The sequence below is a fragment of the Miniopterus natalensis genome, chromosome 17 (genome assembly GCF_054644295.1).
Source record: "Miniopterus natalensis isolate mMinNat1 chromosome 17, mMinNat1.hap1, whole genome shotgun sequence".
Classification (NCBI taxonomy): Eukaryota; Metazoa; Chordata; class Mammalia; order Chiroptera; family Miniopteridae; genus Miniopterus; species Miniopterus natalensis.
In genome coordinates, this window is record NC_142097.1 from 31,130,650 (window position 1) to 31,152,290 (window position 21,641).

Genomic DNA, 21,641 nt, shown 5'->3' on the forward strand with positions numbered 1-21,641 from the left:
ACAATGCCATTTCCATATATAGTGCAGGCTATCAGAGCAAAAGAGAGGCTTAGAGATCTCCTTCAATCCTCCCATGTTACCAATGAGGAACCTGAGGCCCAGAGAGGTGAACTGACAAGCACAAGAGGACAGAGACATGCGAGGGCCCGGACCTGATCCCAGGCCTTACCATGCCATCTAACACTTTTCCCATTTCATCACACTTACCCCTCAATCTTCACAATCCAGATTGTTACACATCCTACCAGGCAAAAAGGGCATCGCTTGTCAGAAATGCAGACCCTGAGGCTTCTTCCCCAACGTAGAGAATCAGAATCTGCATGTTAACAAGATCCCTGGGGCAAGTTTCTTAGAGAAATAACAAAATAAAAGCCTCTCTTTGACGGCTTAATTCAGATGGAAGGTAACTTGGGTGACCAAGTGTAAACAAACTTATCTCAGCCCCAACACTCACTGGCTTTGTGACATCAAGCATGTTTCTCAGCCACTCTGTGCCTTGGTTTTTCTCATCTGTAAAGGAGGGGTGATACACTCAGCATGGTGCCCAGTAAGTGCAGAGGTGGAAGCTGGGCTTTGTAAACAGGGCTAATAAATGCTCCTCGTTGGGCATGATTCCACGGGCCTGGCACTCTGTGAGAGCTGGAGCTCCTTGCACAGTGCTTGGCGCATAGGAAGCCTTCTGTCAGTTGGAGCTTAATAAATACCAAGAGCTTAGGTGACATCTCTCAATTTTTGACTTGGATTGTTCCATTTTATTAGTATATACCACTTTCAAAACTGCCAGTTCTCTCCCTTCCAACATTCAAAACTGCGCCAACCCCCACCTCCCCCCGACAGTGAGGAGGAGGGGAGGGTGAAGGTCCTAGGTAAGCTTAACTCATACTAGAACTTTCCATGGTGCAGACTTACTGGGCTCAACCATCCCCCCTCTCTAACACCCCCACCTTCTCGTTACTCGCCCCGCGTTCTCCCTAAGCCACGCCCCGGAGGCCCTCCCCTTCCACCCAGCCCCGCCCCTGCCGAGGCCCCGCCCCCTCCGGCCCGTGGGCCTCCGCGGCCCCTGCGCACCCGGTCCGGCTGCGCGGGGACCGCCTGGGCGTCTTCCCTGACGTCGGCGCCCTCGGCAGGCCCGGAATCGGGGCCCTGCGCGCGGCCGCGCGAGGGCGGGAGGGCGGCCCGAGGCCTGGCCCCCGAAACCGCGCCTCCGCCCCCGCAAGGTAGGGCCCCCGGGGCGGGAGGGGCGGAGGCCAAGGTCTCCGGGGCCTCAGGAAGGGGGCGGGCCGGGGCCTGCGGGAAGCGGAGCCCGGCCGGGAGCCGCCGGGTGCGTCTGTTACCTGGCGGCCGGCGGGGGGAGGGGTGCGGGGCGAGGGATAACGGTTACGGACGCCGGCCGGCGCCGCGCGGCCCACGTGCGCCATTGCGCCCGGAGCCCCGGGCTCCCCGCGGAGGGCGGCCGGTAGGTTTTTACTGCGCCCTGTCTCGTGCCAGGCGAGGTGCGGAGGAGGCCGCGGGGGGCCGGGGGAGGAGGTGGGGGGCCCGGCGCGACCGCGCGAGGCGCCGCCCCCTCGGCGCGACAGGTCGGCGGGCGGGGAGAACCGGAGCTCCCGCTCCCGGGTCCGGCAGCGCGGGGAAGGCGGTGCGCGTGCCCCTCCCTGGGGACAGTGGCGACACCTGGGCAGACCGCGCCCTCGGTGTCCCCCGAGAACAGGGAGGAGGGCGGGGCGGGGGCGGCGAGCCCGAGGCGGACCGGCCTGTGCGTCTCTCGGTTAGGAATCGACCCTGGAGAAGATGGAAGCGGGGAAGCGGCCGGAGCCCTCCTCGGGCCTGTTCGCCGACGGGCACCTGGTCCTGTGGACTCTGTGCTCGGTGTTACTGCCCGTGTTCATCACCCTCTGGTGCAGCCTTCAGCGGTCGCGCCGGCAGCTGCACCGCAGGGACATCTTCCGCAAGAGCAAGCACGGGTGGCACGACACGGACCTGTTCAGCCACCCCACCTACTGCTGCGTGTGCGCGCAGCACATTCTGCAGGGCGCCTTCTGCGACTGCTGCGGGCTGCGCGTGGACGAGGGCTGCCTCAGGAAGGCCGACAAGCGCTTCCAGTGCAAGGAGATCGTGCTCAAGAGCGACGGCAGGGCCCTGGACGCCATGCCTCACCACTGGATCCGGGGCAACGTCCCCCTGTGCAGCTGCTGCGTGGTCTGCACGCAGCAGTGCGGCAGTCAGCCTAAGCTCTGCGATTACAGGTATGGCCTTGTGGGTACTGATTGTCCCCACGACGCGCGCGGGAGGAGCCAGGATGGTTTAGGGCGTGGGCGTAGAGGCCTGCTCTATCTGTGCAAGCGGCCTGAAGGGCCCGCTTGGAGGAAACAAGCTACTAAGCGTCCCTGGTATTGTACATGCCGGGCAGCTTTGCAACAGTCTGCTGAGATGATGCTAGCCAGGCTCCTCAGCCAACCTGTCCTTCTGTCTGCTGTTTTGTAGGCTCTTAACTTTCATCCAGAGGTCTCTAAATGCTGCATGCTTCGTGGCCACTGTATGTTATAGTTTAGCTTTTGTTGCTATTATCTCCGTTTTGGGTAAGGGAAAAAAAAATGAAATATGGACAAGTTAACTTTTCCCTAGAGTCAAAACACTGATTCATGCTCAGTGTTGTATTATGACTGTACAAGGAAGACAAGTGGCATTCCAAAGCAGCACTTTAAGCACCTTTTTCGAATATAGGTATCGATGCCATAGTGACATACAACACTTAAAGGTATACTCCTTTTGTCAGTGATCTTTCAGAACATATAGCATCTTAGATAAGTGACTTTGACTAAGCTAAGAACATTTTAATGGCTTTTAAATAGACACTGAACAACATATTTGTGTTCTTAAATGTCTGAAAATTGGCGAAGGTCATGTTAAAGATGGGTAATAAAAGGGGATGGTGCTTGGCAGATCATCTACTCTAACTCATTTTATAGTTGAGAGAATTGTATGCAGTGGTAAAATAGAATTCTAACCCCCTGGACAGGGTTAGGAATGTTGTTAGTACATAGCTTTGTCTTGACCTTAAATCTGGATGTCTTCATTGATGGGTTTTATTTCTGACAAGTAGAAAGGTCCCTAAGCATGTTTAAGTACTGATGTAGAAAGTTGGCACTGGATAGCAAGTGACTTTTTTTTTCTTTATTTAAAAATCCTTTTTTAAAAAAACATTAGTGTGAGCATTGTTAGGTCAACACCTATTTTTAAGTCTTATTTTAAATAGTTTTACCTATCAGAGTTAGACTTAAGAAAACTTTCCCCAAAAACGTATTTTAAATAACTACAGAGTTTTATTACCATCCATCTTTATTTGGTCTGTTTCAAGTTTAGATGTTGTTCTTTTGGCACTTGTGAGAGCTAGGTTACCAGTGTCTTTAAATTTTATAGTTCTCTCTGTAGGTAAGCTTTAGTCTTCAAGAGCTGAGATTCATTGGAAAGGATGCATGAATGGAGTATTGTTTCATTTCCTTCCCCTTTTTGTGCCTGTGCAGAATTAGATAAAAATGGCTTCAAGAAGTATCTTAACTGCATTTCAAGCGCGCCTTCACAAATAAACATAGTGCTCTGATCGTCCATCCAAATGATCTTTCTAGAAATTCATATCAAACAGAGTACCTGCTCTGTTTAAAACCCTTCGGTTGTTCCCATCATATACACTGGTGGTCTTTCAGTGTATACTCAAAGTGCTTAGCATGGTCCTACATGCTCTCTGGACCCCGCCTGTCCTTTCAGTCTTACCTGCCTCCACCTGCATTAAATTTTTATGTACCAGCAACATCAGGCAGGCTGTCTTTTTTTTTTCCTCAAGGCTTTCCTCTTTGTCTTAAGTATCCTTCTCCTGGCTAGCTTCTAGGCATCCTTAAAGACTCACCTGGACCCTTTTCTCCAGGAACTCTTGCCTGATTTACTCACCTCCACTCCCAACATTTTCCCTCTTAATGATGACATAATATCCTGTTTCTCGGTGGTTCTCAAAGTCCCCAGAACCACCAGCAGCAGCAGCACTTAGAAACTTGTTGGAAATGCAAATTCTAAGGTTGCCAGATTTAGCGATCAAAATAAAATAAAAGTAATTTTTTTTGCTGTATTTGGGACATACTTATACCAAAAAAGTATTTCTTTATCTGAAATTCAAATTTAACTGAGCATCTTCTATTTTCCTGGCAACCCTAGGCCCACTGATTCAGAAACTTGGCCTGGGGACCAGCAACCTTGGCTTTAACAGGCCCTGCAGGTAATTCTAAAGTTGGAGAACCACTGCTATATTTATGTAGCTTTTTAAATATGAGCCTCTATCCTTAATCTTGTGTCCCCTCCCCATCCCCTTGAGCACAATGAGTGTTTGTGCTGATAGATCTTTTCCTCATTAGCTTGTTCTTACTAGTACTGAGCAGTCTGTCCCAGGCATGCTAGAAATTATTTCACCCATGGTGGAAATTATTTCTGTATAATTTAGGAAGGGTTTATTATTCCCAGGAGAAAAGAGCACAGTGTCCTGAAATGGTATGTATTCAGCAATGTTCTGATTTATTTTAGCCAATCATTGTATTCAATTACAATTAGCTGTTGCAGTCAGGATTCCAGTCAGTTATGACCTTCTGTGGGAATGAAATATTTGAGAAAGAGAAACAAGATAAATATCTATTTAGAACTTTTAAACACAGGCCAGACTGTCTCTCTCTGTCTCTGGATTTTATCAAGCACCGTGGGGGGCTCCTATTCTTGGGAAGTCTGAGGTTTTAAAAGAACTACGGAAACTGTACAAGTTAGCATTTCAAAGGGTGAGAATGACAGGCAATACATGATCTTAAAGCCTGCAGCCCAGTTAAACTCTGCAGATAAGTGACAAAGGCCCTTTAATTTATACTCAATCAGTCACTATTTAGTTTTCACATAGTAAGCATCTGTTTTGTGCCACACGCTATGCTGGATTCTTACTTTCCTGTAGACTTTTTTTGCGTGTTTTCCTGCCTCTACTCCCAACAACTACAAAGTATTTCTGCACCTAGTGTCTTATCACTCCTTCCTTATACTTTTATCTTCTCACCTCTTTTCTCACCTAAAATAGGAAATTCGGTTTTATTTTTAAGTATTCATTACATTTATTAAATAAACCTTTGTTCCTTACAGAGTTCTGTCCCGTTAAGAAAATGTAAGATGGCCCGGCCAGCGTGGCTTAGCGGTTGAGCATCAACCTAGGACCCAGGAGATCGTGGTTCGATTCCTGGTCAGGGCACATACCCGGGTTGCGGGCTCAATCCCCAGTAGGGGGCGTGCAGGAGGCAGCCAATCAATGACTCTCATCATTCATGTTTCTATCTCTCTCCCTCTCCCTTCCTCTCTCTGAAATCAATAAAAGACTTTTTTTTTTTTTTTAATTTAGGGAAAAAAAGAAAATGTAAGATGCCTTTTTATTTATAAGGCTTTTCTTCATTACATCCCACTCCACTCCCCATCCCCCCAATGCACACTGTGATTCATAAAACAAAGCTTCTGACTCTTAGAAGGTAATTTCTTAAGCAGCTTTACTCTCGGCTTTGACCTTAAATATTATATTTCCCTGTTCTATTGGTGTGTTTATGCAATTTATTAATTATCTGAAACAGTGAAAGATAACGGTCATCTTTTAGAAGAGAGGCAGGCAAACTTTTTCTGTAAAGAGCCAAAACTAAGTTATTTTAGGTTTTACAGACCATATGGTCTGTGGTAATAATTTAACCCTACTATCCAACATAGAACAAAGCCAGCTGTGGACAATACATAAATGAATGGGTGTGGCTGTTTTCCAGTAAAACTTTATTCTCAAAATCAGGCAGCAGAAGTATAGATCTTCACAGCATAAAGGCATTTAAATAAACCACAAAAGGAAATATAGACCTCTCTATCAAAAAATAAACTTAAGTTCATTAAAGAGTAACTTTAAAAAGAAACTGAAACTAGTATCAGTAAATGTGACAGGAGAGAGGTTGATATCCTACATAAATAAAAAGTACATGCATTTATTAAAATGTAGGGCATGAATCAGTTCACAAAAGATGGCAAAAAAATTCAACCTCGCCTGGTTATCAAAGACATCCAAATAAAAACAATAAAATACTTTTTTGTCAATCAAGTTATCGAAGAGAAAATGTAAAGTCCTAATGAGCAATATTAGCAAGTGTTAGATGTGATGGGCACCTTCATGCACTGACAAGCCTATTGGACAGACATATCAAGAACCTTGGAAAAATACATGGCCTGAGATTCAGTAACTTGACTTCTAAGAGTCCGGGAAAACATCTCATTTATGTTTAAGGTTGTTCATCGTGTTATTTATAGTTAGAAAAATAACCTATCTAAATGCTTGGGGGGGAAACAGAAAGAGGGTTAAATAAATTATGGTGTGTCCATATGATATTATTTATTCTTTACAAACCATGTTTTTAAAAACCATGTAATGGCATAGACCATATTCCTTATACAATGTGGGAAGGAAAAAAGTACTATCCAGATGTATATATCATATCCCTAACCTGAAAAGCAAACATTTATGCATGTAAAACTGGAAGTAAGCACATCAAAAAGTTAGAGCAACTATCTCTGGATGAATTTTATCTTATGCTTTCTCAAGCGTAAGCTGGTATCATCTAATTTTAAATACAACTGAAAAATTCATACAAGTAGTTCACAAATCTCTTCTAGTTTTTAGAGACTCAAGCAGTTTACAACAGAATATAAAGAATGTTGTCATGCCTCAGCCCCACTTTGCTTCCCAGAGAAAACCACTGTGAAATACATCAGTGAGTGTCCTCTCAGATTATTTTCAATGTTAACATAGTATTTTAAAGTTAACAGCAGAGCGGTGGGCCAACATACCATAGTCAGCTGCAGAAGCCATCTTTTATAGTTTGAAAGCAAGTACCAAGAAAGGTTATCGAGCAAGTTATTTTATAGTTTTCTCTTTAACAGATCATGCAGATAACTCAGCAGTAAATAGCAGTGGTTATTTGACAAATCTGAACATCCAACTGGAAAAGACAGCCTTAAATACAAGGCCAAGATTGTTGATCTTGGGGTGAAAGAGTAATTATCCTCTTTTTTTAAATTATTCATTTAACTTTGACTATTATTTTCAGAGGGCCTGCTTTTGTGCGTGAAGTCAGAGCTGTCTTATCTGTGAGAGGGTAAACTACGAAGCAGATTAATGATAGAAACCCAAGACCTTGACCAGCACTGTTCCCTGCTGGCTCCACACATGGATCCAAACATAGAGGCCGATCTGAATGCACATGTCTTCTGTCTCTATTTCAGATGCAGACATACAGATTAGTTCTGTATTAACTGCCAACAAGAAATGGGCTATTTTACTATATTTACTAGTATTCACATAAGGTTATATAAGTGAAGATATTTTCAAATTGGAACCTGAGGAATACTTCTGAGACCCAGGCCAGTGGGGCATCATGAACCTAATTCAACCAGAGCACAAATAATACACAGAACCATTGTTCTAGATCAGATTTTCTTTAGGTGGATCATATCGATATTTATCATGCTATAAATTAAAACTGAGAACTTGTTTAAATATTAGTTTTTAAAAGATTTATCAGGGTAACATTAATACTGTATTTTTATCAAAATAAATTAAATGAAAATTGAAGGAGAAAAGTGCCGTTCATTTTATATTTTTGGTACATCTCTTTGGCTTGGAAGTCAGCTTAGATTCTCCTGTTTCTGCATCAGTTTATTGCTGCAGCATGTGTCATACAGCTTCTGGGAAACTCTCCTGTACACTTTTGAGAGAATGAGGGTCAAAGAACGCATTATTATTATTATTAAAACAATTTGAACCTCACAGGGGTTCAAGGGCTCTTGGGGGCCCTAGGCCACCCTTTAAGAACCACCGTTAAACTGTCAGGTATGTTCAAACTTGATTGCTCTGGTTTCACTGTGCAGATTCTGTTATAAATCTTTTATTTGCCAGGTTTTATGCTCAACAGTGATGAAATTACTGTTTTAATTTTTTTGGACAAAAATGATGGGTCTGCAGATCAGTAAGATTATGGTTTTAAATTATTCATTATTATCTTTGGTTCTTCGTCCCCCCAGGTGCATTTGGTGTCAAAAAACTGTCCATGATGAGTGCATGAGAAACAGCTTGAAGAATGAAAAGTGTGATTTTGGAGAATTCAGAAACCTCATCATTCCACCAAGTTATTTAACCTCTATTAATCAGATGCGTAAAGACAAAAAGACAGATTATGCGATGGTAATCAGAGTTCATTTGTCCCTGTGTAATTGACCGCAGAAAGTGGCTAAGCCAGTGTGGCTATTAGAGCTGTGTGTACATGAGAAGAATCGTTATGGTAAACCATAAAACCCTACCCAGTTCCCATAGGTGTGCCACACATTCTGGCTCTTGAGTTCTTTCAAGTCTAAAAGGAAATTGGAAATGTTATATTAGTGGTTTCTAAATTACTGCCTGCTTCTGAATCACTTGGGGAGCTTTGTAAAAATACAGGTTCCTGAACCCACCTCCATCACCGTGTTTGATTTAGTAGGTAGGTCCCAGGAATCCATCTTTTTTTAAGGTCCTCAGATTATTTTGACGGGACAGCCACGTTTGGGATGCATGATTATCGTCAGTGAAAGGAAAACATAGATTTCCTCACACATTGTTCTGGGAGAATTTTTCCATTGGGAATTTACATAGGGTGCCTAGAGATGCGTTTACATTGTGCGTGATGTGGTCCCACAAATAATGTTAAACATTAAAGGTGTTGACAGCACTTTACAGTATGTTTGTGTATGAAAATTGATGTAAATGTGTTTCTCAGTCTTTATGTAACTCTTAAGAAATAACTATAAAAATTTGCATTTATTTCCTACTTGAATATGCCAAAATAGTTAAACTATTTTATTTTAAAGTTAAATTGTGTCTTTCCCAAATTAGAATTTTATAGCTTAAATGTCTGTCATCTTTGTCAATATTCCTGCAAAAGAAAGGCATTTTAAATTTTTTTAAAAACTTTATGTTTAATATTGTTGTGATACGTATTTTTAAATGTACAACCCCTAGCCCTGGTGGATGTGGCTCTCTCTTTCTTCCTCTCCCTTCCTCTCTCTCTGGAGTCAATTAAAACACATATCCTTGGGTGAGGATTAAAAATAATAATAACTAATAATTTAAAAATAATAAGTGTACAAATCCCTATGTATCTGAATTGAAATCACTAAGAAAAGCCACAGAACAAGTCCATTAGTGTTTACATCCACAGAAGGGGAGAGGAAAGAAATTGTTAGAAAAACATTAATTTCATTTGACTTGGGGCTTTGTACAAATCTGCATTCTTGAATCTATTTCTGAGTACCCCTTTTGCGGGGGGGGGAAAGACTTGCAAACTAAAATATATTAGACTGCGTCCAGAAAAGGACAGTCAAGGTAAAAGCAGAGAAAGTCAATGTCCATTCTATGAACGGTTGAAAGAACTTGAAATGTGTTGTCTAGGAAACAAGACTAATAAAAGGTGTTATGCTTCAAGTGTTTGAGCACAGCAGTTATATGGAAAAACAAATGAAGTTATTTCTAGTTGCTTCAGAAAGCAAAATTAGAATAATGAGTAAAAGTCATTGAAAGACAGATTTTTAATTCAATTGAAGTCAAAACTTTCTAATAACTTGATTTAGCAGGAGAATGGGCTGCCTTGCGAGTGCGTTCCTTCTCACCTGAGTACCCAAGCGTACGCTGGAGGACTGAGCTAGAGTAGAGTAGAAGAGAATTGTGCGTGAAGTGGGAGTTGTTGGTTTCTCTCTAAGGTCCCTTCCATTCTTAGAAGCCTTTGATTTATATTGTATCGATTGTGCTGGGATAATTGTTTTTCTCAGCAAATTACAGCGCTGTGCTATCAAGAAATGAAAAATTAGGGGGGAGTGGGGAGGTACGGGGGGATAAATGGTGATGGAAGGAGACTTGACTTGGGGTGGTGAACACAGTGCAGTGTACAGACGATGTGCTGTGGAATTGTGCGCCTAAAACCTGTGTAGTTTTGTTAACCAGTGTCGCCCCAGTAAATGCAATAAAGGGGAAAGAAATGGAAAATGGATTGCTGAGCGGCTTTGAGAGCTTGAACCCTTTCCATTCACCTTCATTTTTCAGCTGGCCTCCAAGCTCGGAAAGCAGTGGACCCCGTTGATAGTCCTGGCCAACTCTCGTAGTGGGACCAACATGGGAGAGGGGCTGCTGGGGGAGTTCAGGATCCTTCTAAACCCCGTCCAGGTAACAGGAGCAGACCTTCCCTCCGTGTTAATCTTTTTACTTGAGCTTCTCATTTCCCCTAAATTGTAATGGTTATTAATGTTTTAAACCAGCAATCACCTAGTTATAGGAAAGAATAATAATTATAAAAGTGTCAGAATATTCGAATGGATTGAGAAAGAGGAACTCATGTGAGCATGTACAGTGGTGCAGCCACATTAGATAACAGGCTTTTTCTTAAAAAATTAAACATATATTTACCATACAAACTTCCCCTTGGGTAGATTCGAAATGAAAACATATCTTTCACAAAGACTTTCATGCAAATATTCATAGCAGCATTATAGCCAAAAAAGTAGAAACAGTCTAAGAAGCCAGATGCAAGGAGCCTAGATTGTATGACTTGATCTATGGGATCTGCCTGGAAAAGGCAGATCTGTAGAAACAGTGCATTAGTAGTCACCTGAGGTAGGACATCGGAAGTGACTGCATGTGGACACTGAAGGATCTTACTGGAGCGACAAAAGTTCTAAGCTGCATCGTGGTGGTGGTGGCACAGCTCAGTGAACTTCCTAAAAATCATGTCATTGTTCACTTGATGTGGGTGAATTTCATTATATGTAAATTAAACCTCATTAAAAATAAGGGTCAAAGGATCAGCCATTAAGATCAAGGTTACAGGCTAGCAGCTTTGCTTTGAAAAACTGAACAACCCACTCGCTGTGCAACAGTGCACTGACTTTCCTTCCAATTTGTATCTTTCCCTTTTAACATTATACATCTTGAAATTATAAAAGTTAAAAAAAGGGAAGAGAAAATCGCCTGCCGTTTCCCACAAAAATACAGCAGATGTTTTCATTTGCCCATGTTCTTTGCATGAATTGCCTGTGCATTTCATTAGCATGACTAGAACAGTAGTCTAGATGCAGATTTGCATTCTGTTTTCTTGAAAGTATAAATATTTTTTTATGTTGCAGAGTCCTCATATATGTATCGGCTAAGATAATTAATCAGATGGATAAATCATAATATATTTACCCAGTCTCCTGCTGCTGTTGGAGGTTGAGTTTGTTTCTAAGGTTGCACAATTATAAAAAACGCCATATTAAATACCTTTATATGCTGTTTTCCTCTTTTAAAATGTTTTCCTAGATCATTTACAGAATTATAGAGATGAAAGATCTTGCATCTTTGTCATTTATGCATATTGCAAACTTATTTTCCAAAAATGTGTACTAGCACTAGTGATGGTTCTTAAACATGCAGAATAAAATATGAAGCACTAATAAAAGGCGTACTTAGCACATTCCAGTTCCATGTGAACAGGAAGGAGGTCGTGCGTAACAGGAGCCCGGCGGGCTGCATCTCTCTGGGAGCATTTAATTCTTGGGAATCGCGGGAAGTGATTTAACCTTCCTGGGCCTCAATTTCCCGGCCAGTAGAACGAGGCTTATTCGTACTTTGTAGGGCTGGTGTCGGGATGAGCCACAGTAAATGCAGAGAGTCCGGCATAATTCCACTTCTGGGTATTTACCCGAAGAAATCCAAAACACTAATTTGAAAAGAGAGTCACCCGTATGTCCATTGCAGCGTTATTCACAATAGGCAGGATATGGAAGCGGCCTGAGTGTCCATCGGAGATGAGGGGGTCAGGAAGCGGTGCCTCTGTGCAGTGCAGTGTGACAGCCGCGGGAAAGAGGGAGGGCTTGCCGCTCGCCGCAGCACACGGGGCACCCAGAGGGTATTATGCTGAGTGAAATCAGTCAGGCAGAGGAAGACAAACGCCCCAGGGTGTCACTTACATGTGAATCTAAAGATCAAGATAACTAAACAAAAACTCATAGATCCAGAGAACAACCTGATGGTCGCCAGGTGGGAGGGGAGCTGGGGAGCTGGGCGAAGAGATATAAGAGACGCAAAGGAAAAGGAAAGTCTGGCGCGGCGCCTGGCGTATTATGACAGGTGAACGCGCTGTAGCCAGCCTTGTTATCTAACCTAGAGGGAAGTCAGGCTCGCAGGTGGAGGACGGTGTCAAATCCAAATGAGCTTGTCTTTTCTTTCATTCCCAGGTTTTTGACGTAACGAAAACGCCCCCTCTCAAAGCCCTGCAGCTCTGCGCCCTGCTTCCCCACCGCTCGGCCCGAGTGCTGGTTTGCGGCGGGGATGGGACTGTGGGCTGGGTGCTGGATGCCGTGGACGACATGAAGATCAAGGTATCAGCCTCTCGGCCCGAGCGAAAAGTCAAGTGAGGCCGAGAGCCTGCCTTGCACAGAAGCACTGCTGCGATAGCTAGGCCTTTTCGTTCTACTTTTTGTCATGCAGATGAATATGAGAAGACATTACTGATTTGGAATGTCATGATCAAGCAGTTAGCATAAACTTTAGCTAAACAACATACAGTTGTTATATCTGTACCTTTATTGCTTTGGTCTTTAAGTTTTACCAAATGTTATTACCCTACAAATGGAAGAGAAAAGTCTAAACTCGCCTTCCGTATTCCAGGGGCAAGAAAAGTACATTCCACAAGTTGCAGTCCTGCCTCTGGGAACAGGCAACGATCTCTCCAACACGCTGGGCTGGGGTACGAGTTACGCGGGGGAAATCCCGGTCGCCCAGGTCTTACGGAATGTGATGGACGCAGAGGGCATTAAACTGGACCGGTAAGTTACGCTTCCCCAAAAAGGTAGATTTTTGAGCCTTGAGAGTATTATTTGGCTTATGAAGTCTTATGTAAGGTATAAAGTTAAATGTAATTTAAAAGTGAAAGATTGTATTGTACTTATATGTAGATGCTGGTGTTTGATTTTGTTGTCGTAATCTTGTTATGTAAGGACTGAAGTCATAAGTGAGGCTGAATAATTGTCTCAGAATTTGCATCCTCACAGATGTGCTTATTTTTTCAAATGCTATTTTAATAGAAGGACCTCATCTCCCAGGCACCCAGAGTTGATTGGTGGTAATTATAGTTAATTGGCAGATAATTTGGAAATTATCACAAATTTTTTTAACTTCTGTTTTTTAGATGGAAAGTTCAAGTAACAAATAAAGGATATTACAACCTGAGAAAACCCAAGGTATGGTTTTAGGGCTTCAGTTGGGAGCAGTTTTGGCGAACGTGATGGAGAGCCTCCACAGTATGAGACGTGGCACTCGTGGGGCACAGGGACGTGGTGTTTCTCTTTGGGGAGCTGGTTATGGAGCAGAGGAGATGCCATGTGCTTGGGAGTGGGGCACAACTCCCAGGTGGGACTATACAGAGTGTTGTGGGAGAGAACCAGTGCTCAATTATGCTCTGGAAGATCAGGCTAGAAGGATTTCAGGGGAGGTCACACGTGAGCTCGTCCTTAAAAGGTAAATACAATTTAGATCAGCAGAGAAAGGATCAGGACTTCCCAGGCAGAAGAAATAGAGACCAGAGGATACAAATCATGGTTAGCAAATAGAAACCTGCACAAGGGCAAAACAAGGGGAATGTTAGGGTGAGGACAGTTCAGAGACATTTTAGAGGTAGAATTGATCAAGACTTGGCACCCAACTGGTGGTAGGGGAAGAAAAAATACATATGACTGTGAGATTTCTAGTTTATATGACTGGGTGTATGGAAATGACATTAAGATAAGAAAAATAGTTTCAGGTTTGAGTTGGAAGAATATGAGTTGGATGTTGAGCGTATCAACCTTGGGGCTGTGGTGCATTAAACAAGAAGTTGGACGTTCAGGCTTATTGCTCAGAACAGGACAGGGCTAGAGATGTAGGTTGAGGAATCCAAGCTGGGCTGGGAGGTCAGGTAAACTAAGGGGGTCCCAGTAGCCTGGGTTGAGACTGATAGAAGCAAATGTAACAGGAAGGAACACAGGAGTGGAAAGCCCGGTGCAAAGTAGAGCCATTCTAGATGATGAGATCTGAGATGTAGCCTATTAAACAGAAATGGAAAGGGAAACACATCTATAATTATCAGCCTTTGAACTGAAGCTTCGTTTCTGGAAATGTCACTGAATAGCATAAAATAGCTCTGTAAATGCAGAAAGTAAATGCAGAAAGCAGTAAATTGTCACAAAGAGCATGAAGACAGATTTACATATTGAATACGTGACACGGGCTTAGGCTGAAGCATACTCTGCTGCTAATTCTTACCCTTTTCCACAGGAGTTCACAATGAACAACTATTTTTCGGTCGGACCTGACGCGCTCATGGCTCTTAATTTTCACGCTCATCGTGAGAAGGCACCATCTCTGTTTTCTAGCAGAATTCTTAATAAGGTGTGTTGGATAAAATAACATTTCCTGCTTATTCCAAAGGTACAGTAAAAATCAATAGTTCCGTTTTATCTAGCACCCTTTCAAGTAGACTCGGACAGCCTACCTTAGGGAGACACTGGCCTGCTCTGTTTTGTGGACCACTGTCAAATTAGATTATTTATAACTATGGCCGAATCTTTTAAATTTAAAGTTGGAATGTTTTACAACATATTTTGCTTAGAGGGCAACTAAGTGGAATATACAGTAGCTTATCTTAAATGGCAACTGACATTGGAAAGACATTTTAGGCAGGGTACATTTTTGGTGAAGTCGTTAATGGAAAAATAGATTTCATTGGCTTGGAAAAGACTTGAAACAGCAGATAAGGGAAGAGAAGGAGCAGTTCGTGTACCACGCCTCTAACCAAGAGCAGGCTCTGGTTCCTAGTACAGGTGATTCCTTTGGTGGAAGCTCTGTCTTGGATTTTTTTCAATGACTTGGTGATTGAGCAGTAGGGTGTGAAAAACAAATGCAAAGCAATTTTGTTCCTGGTTCTGTTTTACAGCTATTTCAAAGTTACAAATAGTTTTCTCTATTAATGTAGGTACTAAGGCAATAAGTATTACTGTTTATATAATTGGTAATTAACATTTTCAGTGCTCTCAATCAACCTTTTTATACTCAAAAGTGATTGTAAATGTTCGCTAGATTTATCTGTATTACTTTCCTTAAGTAATCTGAAGCTCTAGAAAAAGGTGGAATTTTCTAATTTTAATACAGTATTTCTGTATGAAATGTAGCTTTTTTGATAAACTGGGAGAAAACACCGTTTAGGCACAAACCACTTCTATCCCATATTCTCCCTGAAAAGCAGGCTAAACTCAAAAGTAACGGTGCCCCTCTCCCCACAGTGTCTAACCCACTCTGAGGAAACGTAACTCAGCCCTCGTGTTAGGAGCTTTGGTACTGTGTCTTTTTCTTGCTTACAGGGCTTGTTAGGTTGCTTTAATATCGTATTTTCTGTTCATTTCTCATAGGCTGTTTACTTATTCTATGGAACCAAAGATTGTTTAGTGCAAGAATGTAAAGACTTGAATAAAAAAGTTGAGGTAAGTTTTTAAAGTTTAGGTAGTCTCTGGGTTATGATTTTTTTAACAAAAGTGCTGAATTTTCTATTGATACATTTTTCTAACACATATGAAGTCTTTATTGTGTGCCTGACACTACTTTATACACATTATCCCACTAAATTAAGTAATTTGCCCAAATACACACGTAATCAGGATTTGAACCCAGGTTTATATAACTCCAGAGTCTGTTTAACTCATGCTAAACAGTTTCCATTCATACATGCTGACTAGTGTGAAGTTATCTAACACAGTGCCTGACTCATCATGGACTCTCAGAGGAGGTTTAAACCCTAAGTTTAATTCATATTATGGTGGTGATACATCTCTCTTACAAAATAAAAATGAATGACTAGTAAAAACAAGGATATTAATGATTGCTTACTGCTACAATACCCCTGACATCATAAAATGGCAAAGTCTTATGTATGTATTCCTTGCTTGCTTCCAAAAAGAATCTGTAATGGTTAATAGCACCGACAAAGACATTAATACAGAGAAACTTAGAACTAGTAAAATGAGTCAAAAGGGAAGAGCTGTCAGCCTGTGCAGCCACAGAACAGAGGAATGGCAGGATTGTCCATTAAAAAGGCTTCCTTCTGCTTTGTCATACTTCCTCTGTCTTGGGCTTTGATAGCATTGGTAGAGTGAAACACAAGAGGTAGTGCCTTATTTTTTTGTCCAATATTTATACAAAAACATTTGTGAAGCCATCTACAAAATGCCAGGCACTGTCCTAGGCACTGGGGATACAGCGATAAATCCCTCGTTCTTACTAAATTACAGTCTAGAGAGAAGGCAGACATGTAAGCCTCATCGCAATATAGTGTGAGAAGTTATGTGATGAGGAAAGCACGCTGTCTTATAGGAATAAATAAGAGATGCTTAACCCAGGGGCTGGCGCAACAGTCTAGGGAAAGTGACTGTAACAAGGAAGTCTTTCTGGAAGAAGTGACAAGCTGGAATCTGAAAATTAAGAGTTAACTAAGTGAAAAAGGAGGTGGAAATTGTTCTGGGCTACGAACAGCATGTGCAAAGGCCCAAGGGCAAGAGAGAACATGGCATATTCAAGTGAGTTCGAGCTGGAGCATGGTTTGCAAAAGGGAAAGTGACAAGAGCTGAGCTAGAGGCATGGATAGAGGCCAAGTCACAGAGGGGTCCGTTAAGGAACTTGGATTTCCGGAGCAGAGTCATGCCCTCGAAGGGTTGTAATTGGGGGATGACATATTTGCATTTTACAAATGCCAATCCAACTGCTCTATGAGAGGACTGAGAGGGGAGTATAGCTGGATGGCGTGCTGGGCAAGGATGCCACCAGGAGTGATGGGAGGATTAGGTACTGAGAAGTAGCATCGAGTGTGTAGTGATTAATTGGATATGGAGGGTAACATCAAAGAAGTCAGAGAACTCCCCAAGTTCCTGGCTTAGGCAACCTGGAGGTTGGCGCTACTCTTCTCTGGGAGGTAGGTTGGTTGGTAGGGGGTTGCAGAGAAGGTGCTTAACTCAGTTTTGCACATCGGGCTTTAGATGCCACAGTCAGTGGGAAGCGTTTTGTGGACAGTTTGGATATACAGATCTGGCCCCGTTCAGTCTCCTGGACCAGCAAAACATCTCTCAGCACAAAGACGGCAGTTAACACCGACACGGCTAAGATTTTCCTCCGGAGTCTGTGGCAGGAAGAGAAGAAGGAACTTAGTGGATTGTTCTGAGGGATGACGTCAGCATGAGCAGGAAGTGGAGCTCAGTGAGGAGCAAGGAGGAACATCCAGAGAAGCAGCTGGTTCCCAGGCAGCAAAGGAAGAGTATTTCAGGAAAGGAGGGAGCCACTGAAACAGCAAGGCAGAGAAGGGCTGAAAAATAATGGGATTTAACAGAAAGGATGTGATTGATGACCTTGGGGGAAAAATCCATTTATTATAACTCTTTGATTATAATAAACATTGAACTGGTGGGAAAGGCCAGATCACCTTGAGTGAGGTTAGTCTTCTGTTACATGTGCATCCCTCACATCTCACTTACATAAAAATAGAGGTGAATTCTAAGTGGATATGTCTGCAAGTCGTGTGCCCTGTAGTAACTAACTGCTTGGATTTCTTTAAAGCTAGAGCTGGATGGTGAGCGAGTAGAGCTGCCTAATTTGGAAGGTATTATAGTTCTGAACATCGGATACTGGGGCGGCGGCTGCAGACTATGGGAAGGGATGGGAGACGAGACTTACCCCCTAGCCAGGTATGTACATTTGCGATCTGTTGTTCTATGTCACTGTTTTCTTTATGTCACTTTTATGTCACTGTTTTCTGCTTTTGAGCAGCCTGTTCTTTTTTTCTCAGATTTCCTTTTCTATATACCTCATTAATATACATATTTAATAAGTTGATGGCCCGCTTACATTAAAAAAACAGCTGTCCTAACGCTGCTGATTTTATTTCATTGCATCGTATAACCCATCTTCCGTCTTTCTGCGTTTAGGCATGACGACGGTTTACTGGAGGTGGTTGGAGTATACGGGTCTTTCCACTGCGCCCAGATTCAAGTGAAACTGGCAAACCCTTTTCGAATAGGACAGGCCCACACAGTGCGGGTAGGTGAAGGGCCCTGACAGGCCACCAGGCCGGGCCATTTCTAAGTCCTTGATCGGCAGGGAAAATACATACACTGTAGCTTTCCTTAGCCAGTGGTTTACACCCCATGCTGTTGATCACCCTGCGCCAGGGGCTTGAGCGGGACAGGGAAGAAACGGGAAATGGGGCCCTCGATCCAGCCGAAGAAATAAGTGTTCAGTAGAAAGAATCCTGTAAACAATCAAGGAATAAAAATATATTCAGATTAATTTTCTCAGAAAGAAATGCTAAGCAATGTCCCTAAAGAGGGTTAAAGGACTGTGGATGATGTTATTAAGGAAGACCTTTCCGAACCTTTTTGGGACTGACTTTTCTAATTCTTTGTCCCCAAATCCCAGCTGATTTTGAAGTGCTCGATGATGCCAATGCAGGTGGATGGGGAGCCGTGGGCCCAAGGGCCCTGCACTGTCACCATCACTCACAAGACACACGCATTGATGCTGTACTTCTCCGGAGAACAGACGGATGATGACATCTCTAGTAACTCGGATCCAGAGGACCTCAAGGACACCGAGTAGCTGGATGAGCAGATGGAAACTTACAGTAGAATCCTCACAGACAAGTAAATGCATACTCGTCCAAAGTAGAAATTCTCTATCAACTGTTTAGTCTTCTTGTCGCCAGTAGTACAAACAGCATTTCTGTAAATAGCATTCCAGAAACAGCCACACTTCCAGTTGTTTACTAATGCCTGTTTTGTTTTTTAAGCAAAACACTTTGAGCGTACAGCCCTCATTTAAAAAGTCACAGCACTTTACCTGAAGGTGAAGTGTCTTTTTCGTGGCTCTGTGCTTGAGAGAGAGGCTCACTGAAGGGTGCCTCGCCTTCCTTGTCCTTCAACCACACGTTTGATGGACACATGCATCCAACAAGATGTGGGTGGAAAAATCACTTCCATCTTAACTGTTAATGTGGTGACACCACAACATTGTAAAAATTAACTTGCTATTTTGAAAGGAGGTGGTTGGTTTCCACCCAGCATGGTTAATGCTGGGCCCCTCCTACGGGGTGTGCCTCCTAAGATTTCCTACAGCCCAGCACCAAGTGGATCCGTAAGCATTTATTTCCAAGAAACCCTAAAAAGAGAAATGTAAAGGAAAGATGATACTTAAAGTTTTTATTATAATTTTTATTTTAGGAGTGTTTTCAGACCAGCAAATGTTCGGTTAACCCTAGTAATGACCATGTTGAGCTGCCGAAAGTCAGCATCTCATTAGAACCCAGCATAGCCAAAGGAGAACCACATGGGTGAATTGGTAAAAACTGACATTCAGACTACTTTAGATTGAAAGTTATGGTTCCAAGCTGGACAGTTCACCACTTCTTTTTTGATTAAAAGACAATGTGAGCAGTTCAAAACAATGTACTAAAGAAATTTACTAGTCATATTAATTTCTCAAAAACAGTTTTGGTAATGATTGCTAAGTGGTTTTCTTATAGTAGTCTCTTATAGCCAAAGTACTTCACAGAATTTCTCCTCGGGGAAGTGACAGATGCTCTGCTAAAATGTTTCTATCATATTTATTTTAAGAGAGATATATTTTTTTTACTTATTTATTTACTTTATTGTGGTAACCTGTGTTTAGTGTTTACAGTATATGACTATTTAATAAGTTAAATTGATCACATAAATTCTAGTCACAATCAGATAAAATGTAGTCTGTTGACTAAGTAATTAAAACCCATAATTTAATTCTCCTGACAGATATGTCATTTTTCAGAAATATTCCTCAATTTAAAACGGGAGTGGTGGGGAAAGCAAGGGCAGACTACTTTTGGAAAACTGAATGTTCTATTTCATTGTTTTATTTGACCCTCAATTGCCAAAAACTTACTGAAGAGCTCGTCTCATGGTTACCCAGTAGGGGGTGCTCTTCTGTTGTTAACCAACCTGCTCCCTCCATCCCAGGCTTCAGCAGACCCACTGGGCGTCCAGCCTGGTGTTTTTCTAACAAATGGCCTGTTTGTGTGCTTGCTGGGCTTTCATATCATTAATCTCTGAAAGATTAAAATGTATCCCCCAAAACATCATTAGCTCTCCTTAAGGAGCTGTTACGATTCTATCACCTATGAATTGCGGTAAACTTAAACTTCAGTCTCCTGCAGGCCCATGAACAACCTAGTGCTAATTACAGTAGTCAGTATATTATATAAAATACTTCCATTCTGCTGAAATTAACCTCTTGCAGACCTCAACAGGAAGTGCTAAGTTCCAATACTGAGAGAGTTTCGGGAGTGGATCTGTTCCCACCTTCTTCATACACTACGCCTACACAGTGATGGGAGAATTTCATGGATTTTCTTTCACGGCTGATCATGCTTGGAGTATAATGAGTTTTATTCTTTAATTCAGCGTCAGAATTGTTACAGATATCACCTTTTACAAATACAGGTGGGCAAAAGTAGGTTTCCAGTTGTGAGTACGTGAAAGTTTATTCTTATATTATTATTTATGTATTACTGTATTATTTTCCATATAAACAACTGTAAACCTACTTTTGCCCACCCCTGTATTCCGTTCAATTCACTTTGCTTTAGACTCTATTTTACCTATAATTCGTAGTGCTAATTATAGAATCAACGTATGTAGTTAATTTGGGATATCAGAATTAAAATAATCAAAATAGCTACATAGTGGGGGGTTTTTTGTTAAAACGGAACTCTAACCATAATGTCACATTGGATTTATAACAGGTTTATATACAACCCCCTCATTTATTTAAACAAATTGGTTTTCCGGTTTCATAAGCCAGGGAGCTTTCTTTTTCCTGCTGACCCTTATAGAATTTGCTGCCTTAGTCACTCATTCAGACCTCACATTTATTTAGTAAAGTCACTTCGGAATACCCTATTATAAACCATCTTATTTTAGCAAAATTCATTTTCTTCGCACATCTACCTGGCATTTCAAATACATATATAGGCATGTGCTCTAAATAATTATAATTTACAAGACTCATGTTTGCAAATTATTACGGTAGCAGGTGTTTACATTACCAGGGATTCTACACTTTATAAGAGAGAATCTGCCCCAAGATTTTTCTGTTCCATTTGAAATTGTCTAGATTTTTTTTTTTTTAAATAATAGCTTCTATATTCTCAGGAAGAAATATACGAAATAAAGCATGTCTCCATGTCTGTTCCGCTTTCTCCCATCTGTTACTGGCCTCCTCCATTCCTAACTCCTGGTAAGCTTAGCGGCTGAACCTCTGAACCCCTGGCAGCTCACGGATCCCTCCTTACATAGGTAAACGGTGAACATTTCCGCTCTTGGTTCACTTAATAGAAATCACACTGACCTGTGTTTTAAAATACAGGTTGTCTAGTGGGAAGATTCCATGACCTTAAGTGCGTTTTAGGTTTCCTGCAACAATTAGCTGTGAACCCTTA

At 42.2% G+C, this 21,641-nt stretch overlaps 1 protein-coding gene across 1 annotated transcript; it reads left to right on the top strand.

Annotated features, from left to right (window-relative positions):
* Positions 1-1,161: 1,161 nt before the first annotated feature.
* Positions 1,162-21,401, top strand: DGKE (diacylglycerol kinase epsilon). The gene is made up of 12 exons (XM_087826222.1): positions 1,162-1,217; positions 1,771-2,243; positions 8,119-8,278; positions 10,166-10,285; positions 12,334-12,477; positions 12,767-12,924; positions 13,287-13,338; positions 14,411-14,524; positions 15,541-15,612; positions 17,732-17,859; positions 18,100-18,211; positions 18,590-21,401. The coding sequence occupies exons 2-12, from the start codon at positions 1,789-1,791 to the stop codon at positions 18,767-18,769; spliced, it is 1,695 nt and encodes a 564-aa protein (XP_087682348.1). The 5' UTR covers positions 1,162-1,217; positions 1,771-1,788; the 3' UTR covers positions 18,770-21,401.
* The last annotated feature ends 240 nt before the right edge of the window (positions 21,402-21,641 follow it).